General features: G+C 53.4%; 1 protein-coding gene across 1 annotated transcript in view; it reads right to left on the bottom strand.

Moving 5' to 3' along the window:
* Nucleotides 1-5,816, bottom strand: part of RASAL2 (RAS protein activator like 2) — a 67,157-nt gene extending 61,341 nt beyond the window's left edge. Inside the window, exons 1-2 of the mRNA XM_026039842.1 lie at nt 5,741-5,816; nt 5,009-5,136 (exon numbers count right to left, since the gene is read on the bottom strand). Coding sequence (XP_025895627.1) covers nt 5,009-5,136; nt 5,741-5,816 — 204 coding nt within the window. The remainder of the gene's footprint in view (nt 1-5,008; nt 5,137-5,740) is intronic.
* Nucleotides 5,817-6,330: the final 514 nt, after the last annotated feature.

The raw sequence follows: 6,330 nt of genomic DNA on the forward strand, positions 1-6,330 counted from the left end.
ACATAAAATGCAGCTTGCAGCTAAGGGACTGAAAGCTCCTGTCCCATTTCCTGTGCTGCTTATCCTTCCATATCTTCAAGCATCGCTGAAAACACGGTATTAATAGCAAACAAAAAGATATTATTCATTTGTACCAAAGGCTGTAAAAAACACAGAAGATAGTGTACTATTTTAGAAACAGGCTGTGCTATAATGGCTCTCACGAACTAGCTCTGGCATTTCCTGACTTTGGAGCACTTACCATTCTCTTAAGGTCATTTTTAATGCTCCTTCTGCCCGCACGCACCTATTTGCCTCCTCCTTTCCCAGCAAGGATCCCGAGCCCGCGGTTGCTGTGCGAGGCTGCCTTGCTTCGCGGTGCGTGGGCCTTCCCGTGGGCCGCTCTGCCGAGCCCTCTCCAGGGCCGCGCGGAAGGAGGCTGAGCAGCGGCCGCCTCTGCTCGTGCTGCAGTCAGCACCCAGGACCACACACCCCACTTCCCCCGCAGCCTTCAGTTGGGCTGGTTCTTTTTCTGCCATTAAATCTATCCAGTCTAGCCCCTTTCCTTTGAAGGAGGGCTCCCAAGGATCCTTATGAACTCCCACTTTGGGTCTAGGATGTGCCACTTTATTTTCATTTCTTTCACTCTCTGGGCACAAGGAGAAGGCTGCAGCCCGTCGGGGCAGCAGCGGCTCCCTTGGAGCAGGAGCCCTCTGTGTCCCTGGGGAAAGGGAACAGGCGGTGGCGGCTCCGCTTCTGCACGCCACGGGAAGGGTTCATCCTCCGAGGGCAACCGCACCATTCCCAGGCACGCCGCGCACGAGCTGGGGCTGCGGCCCTGGCTTGCTCTGCCCGCGAGGCCAGGCGCTGCAGAGGGGACCCCGGCGCTGCAGAGGAGACCCCGCTTCTGCGCCCGTCCCCGTTCCGTGCACTGCAGCAGGCTCGAGCTCCTCCTCGCGCAGGACCACGGCACAACCTCACCCACACCGTGCAGCTGGCACAAGCAGCTAAAGGGAACCCCCTAAAGCCCGGCTTGCAGCACTGCGCTGATACTGGAAACAACAGTCCTCCTCCAAAGCCCTCCTCAAAGCGCAGCAGCCAGAGCAGAGCAGCAGGCAGACTGTTGAGGGGCAGGAGGGCAGTGCCTAGCGCCAGCCTAGCCCGCTCCCAGAACACGCCGTCCAGCAGCAGGCCGAGCGCGCCAGGGGCATCCTGGGTGGCACAGAGAGAGCTTGCACCTTCCTGAGCGAATAATCCAAAAGCCTGCAATCACACAAACCAGCCAAGGAATGGTAATGGTAAAATTCCCACGAACCCACGTTTGTTCTTGCTGTTTGTTTCTGGGAAGTGCTGCTGTCAATGCACTACTGGTGTCAGTCACTGCAGGTGCAAGAAATGCAGGAATGTCCCCCAGAAATGCCCTGCTCCTGGCCTTTGTCCCCAGGACCAGTGAGGAGCTTTCAAGGAAAAAACCTCTTGGCTCCCAAAGAAAGAGGCGGCTTCAGGTAGGTGGAGAAAGGACTCTAATGTACTAAAAACACCTTCATCTAACTCATGTCCTACCGAAACAAGAAGATTCTCGAGGAAAACAGCCATTACGAGGCTGTTCTGCTGCAGTTAGGACAGTGACTCACGGAGAGCAGGCCAGCAATAGATGCAGCCACTTGTCACATCTGTCCCGAAAACGCTGTGCAAGGGACTGCGTTATGTAAAAGCACTTACGAGGAGCACTAGCCCTTCCCGTGGGCATCGCTTTTGCAGACACCTTTTATCACGCTCTCATTCAGAAATGTGTCTTCGTAGCTCTTCTCCTGCGGATCGACTTGCGCAAGCGCTGAAAACAGCTGCTCCTTCGCAACGGTGGGAAAATCGACACGGACCGCGTCTTCCTCGCAGGAAAAATTGTTTTGTAAGTGAATCACCCTAGACCTGTTCTCCTCGTCTCGACAGAGGCTGCAAGCTACTGGCACTGCGTGATATCGCCTGGTATTTGCACATGCCCTGTCACTCTCGGCTCCCGGCTTGCCCGGCCGTCTCTCGCGTCCCTGCTCATTCTTCCAGCTTTGGGGGCCTCTGTCTCTGCTCTTCATTCCCCAGTCTCAGGCATTTTCCTTTTACAAGGCTGACATGGGGTCGAATGATTAACATTAATGTATGCAGCACAAGGTGATACTGCCATACTATTTTTGTCTAAGTAATTACAGGTATTTTGGGATCAAGGTGTACCTTGAAATTCCCCCTCTTTCCTAGCTGCTGTTGTGCTTACACAGCGCCAAGTATCTCTGCATTTTCACTAGATCTGTGCTGGGGGGAGCACAGAAGAAAAGAGTTTTCCTCCTATTTCTGTGCAGTTCCCTCAGTCTCAAAATCTGCACAATTCACCATGCCATATTTTAACTGAAAGAAACCAAATGTAGTATTCAAGCTGCAACCACAAGACATCTTTCATTATCTGTTTGCATTTTGTACATGTTTTCCTGCCTTTTGGCTTTGACATGCATACTTCAGTATACTTTGTGTAAGCATTATATAACATCAAACGTTTCTGTTCCCTTTCAACTTCACACCAGCTGAACTTCTTGGGTATTTATTCTGTGAAGCAGCAAAGGAGATGCAGCAGAAAACAAAACGAGGTGCCTCAGACTTGCAGTTTTCCAATTGCAGCCGCCTTGCCATTATGCAAGCGCTCTGTTTGGCAGAAAGGGCACTCCCCTGTTAACATCTCTTCCTTCTCCCCTCATATCCAAGCTCTTAGTAAGGTTTCTCATCTGGTCCCTCATCAAGATGCTAAGATCATCTCCAACAGTCCCAAAGACGCTCCAACCCACTCAGTGTCTCCGCGATTCCCACCTGCGCAGCTGCAGCCTCTCCAGCTTCAGCTTCCTGGTGCTTATTTCAAAGGTGACGCTTCAGGTTAACAAGAAACTTCTTCCCGGATCATCTCGCCCATGAGTCTCCCCTAAACACCTCCCTACCTCACTCTGTTGGTAATTTCTGTATTCTCTCGTGTCCTGGGCCACTCGCTCTCGCTTTTCCATGGCTCCGTGTGCCTCTGCTTTCACCCGCAGTCCTCTGCTCATTCTCCTCCAACATCTGTCCTTCCAAGCGTCTCTCCCTGTCACTGCCCTGGGCCTCTCCTCACTCCAGCTTCCAAGAGCTTTCCTGGAGCCTCCTTCAGCCCTGAGCAAGTTGCCAAACAAAGCTCGCCAAGTCACCCACCCTTCCATTCCGCACAAAGCCTCTCAGGGATGGATGCTTCCACGTGAGCAGCGTTCAAGTCCCGTGTAGCAGCTCTGACCGGCAGTCTGCCCCGTCCACCTGTTCCGTGCTTCTGCGAGGGCCCGTTCACACCCTGCCAGAGCCAGGAGCTAAGTTAAAACAAGCTTTTGTTTTGCTGTAAGATCTAATGATGGTAGAACTCCCTTTCTCCTCTCGCTCACAGTAGTTCCAAATTGCTCTAAGACCAGCACGGCAAATGCAGCCCCGAGCTCTGGCAATGAATGGGACAGCAGTGCTGGAGTGCTGGATGGACTCGGCCCATCGCACACAGCCCTTTCCCAAGTTGTTTCTCTCTGTACCCAGTGCTCGCCGGCTCCACTGATTTGCTCTTCTACTCAACTGCTGCTAGTACCTGCTCTTCTTACCCACCCTGGTGTGGAATTTCCCCAGCCTCTGACAGACAAAGGCAAAACTGGAGTGCATTTAAATATCACATAAAAAGATTTAATGCACCAGTGCTGCATCAAACTTTCCCTATTTATTCCTTCAGAGCTACGCAAGGGCCTCATCCTACCCATTGCAAGATGCTCTAGCTGTATGTGGTAAGTGCAATTAGCAACCCGTAAGTGCACGGTTACCATCTGCAGATAATTATTTGTAATATGAGGTGGTGTTTTTTCCAATTCACTTCTTCAATGATATACATCCTTTACACCAGCATAGCTGGGCTAAATACAGTTTGAGAAATAACTCTCAAATGTGCTTAATTTTCTCCAGGAAATATTTGAATTCCTTACATGACATTTCTCCAAGAATAAAAAAAGAATTACAAAGTAAACACTAGGAGACATGTCTTCCATTTAACTTGCATTTGATCACCTTTCCCACCCAGCAATGTTTCAAGTGTTGCAGTAAGAGGGGAGCAATGTTGCTCTCTTCCAGTGAGTAATGTCCTTCTCCAGACCTTTTCCTGCCCCTCCCTAGGTAAGGAAATAATTCAGCTCCTGTAAACACACGCGACTGTAGCTCAGGATGGACAACACTTGCTGCTACACCAGCTACAGGTCTCATTTTCCACCTATGCACAGCTGTATTATGTGGAAGCTTCTAAAGAATGAAGGGGGGAAAAAAAAAGGTTTCCTCCAAAGGTAGGAAACCCACGGTATTGGATTCAAATTCATGGATATTTTTATATAAAAGAATCTATTTCAGTAGTTTGAGAACATTCCCATTTTACAGTACCTCCTAATATTTTTATGTTTAAACTAGGTACGTCTATAACAAAAGAATTAAACAGGCAAGCCCAGGGCCATTACCAGCCTCCAGAGCGCACGTGCTTGTGCGAGTCCACAGACATCCAACAGCCACAGTGTTCACACAAGAGAAGCTACATGGCAGCAGAAGGGAGTCGCCTGCATGCGCTGGCTCCTCGTGCCCCGTGGCCCCGAACGGGCCCGTTCTGCAGCGCCGGTGGCACCGTGTCCATAGCCGGCACAAGGGCAGGCACTGCGCGCCACACACATAGGGAGACACAGCGGCACAGACTGAAGCGAGGGCTAGAAAATCCCAGCGGCTTGTGCCGAGAGGCCGAGTTTGCCCTCATCTCATCTACGCAACTGCAGCGCGAGCGAGATGGAAACAGAGCAGGAGCCCTGCCACGCAGGTGCACAATCGGCCTGCTCCCCTGCACGGGCATCCGATAAGCACAAAAGAAAAATAAAGCGGGGGAGAAACCCCATGGAACAAGTGTCCCCCCCCCAGCCCCCCATTTTAGAGCGCGGGGCGGCAGGGGGACAGGGCCGGGTCTCACCTCCTTCTCCCTGTTGAGCAGCAGCAGCTGGCTGTCGGTCAGCACGCAGTACTTCCTCTCCCATGTCGTCGTCTCCGCGTAGGGCGACTGGCCGCAGGACAGGCGGTGCGTAGGTGGCCCCTTCACGTCTGCGAACAACAAAGCGCCAGCCCACAGTGAGTCCGCAGCCCCACGGCCACCAACGGCTCCCGGCGTTTGGGCCGCGGCCGCCCCACGCAAAGGGAACTGCAAAGTGTGGCACCCATGTTGCACCCTGAGCACCTACTAACTTACAGCATGATTTTTACAAATGGCCATGCTCCAGGTGGCTGTAAATGCCTTTGCAGGAGGCCTCTAACTCCTTGCTTTTCATCATATTCCCATTTTTGACAAACTTGTCTTTCTAGGACTGAAATAGAAGAGAAATGTGGCATGAACAGAGAAGTATGGATGCCATGGGGCCACCGGTACCATCAGCCATAGAAACCTAGAAAATACTTTCAAGAAAACACCTTCTTCCTAGGTATTTGGGGGAAGTTCTAGTTTCTTTAGTAACCTTTAGCTCATTTTCACTGTGCGCTCTCTGGCTTTGCACAACTTCCCTCGTGCTGATCTGAGCCAGTTGCTTTCAGGCCATTCTCTGTGTATTCCTGGTGCCTGTGATCTAGGCACGACTGTTAACAGGGCCGGAGGTAAAATGTGTTCCAAACCTACTCGCAGGGTTATTCAGTGCTGACTTCCTTTCCTACCCACTTGGTTCCGCGGTGTGAAATGAGGAGCACGCCGGCTGCAGAGCGTCGCCGCTAGAGGCCACTGAATCCTCGCCCATCCACCCGGGGTGCAGCAAACGGATAAACGCGGAGGCACAAGCACAAGGGGCGGGCAGGGACCCGCGCTGACTGCTCTGCCGCTCGCAGGCCTTGCCTATCGCTCCGCGAGCGGTCACACCGCTGCAGCACGTTCCTGCCCTACACAGGAACCTTTGCAGACCCTGTCCCTAGGGCCCGGTAAGTACCTGAGGGAGGAGGAGGAGGGCGTGCCTCATCCCCCAGCAGGGAGCAAACGGAGCTCGGAGCCCTACAGAGGTCTTTCGAGGCGCCAACCTGCTCCTGCTGAAGCACCAACTCGAGTGGCCGCCAGAGCCAGGCGCAGAGGCCCTGGCGCTGCAGCTCGTGCAGCTCTTGGCCCTGGCAGGAGAGCAGTGCGTGACGCCGGGCGCCGCGGGACCGCGGGCAGAGCCGCTTCCCGCCAGCGGCAGCGGCTCCGCGCCCGGCCCGTGAGGCCGCTGCCTGCGAGGCAGTTGCCCGCGCGGCCGCAGCGGCCCTGCCGAGCGTGGCTCCGCA

The sequence above is a fragment of the Nothoprocta perdicaria genome, unplaced genomic scaffold (assembly GCF_003342845.1).
Source record: "Nothoprocta perdicaria isolate Ctin4 unplaced genomic scaffold, notPer1 scaffold_243, whole genome shotgun sequence".
Lineage (NCBI taxonomy): Eukaryota > Metazoa > Chordata > Aves > Tinamiformes > Tinamidae > Nothoprocta > Nothoprocta perdicaria.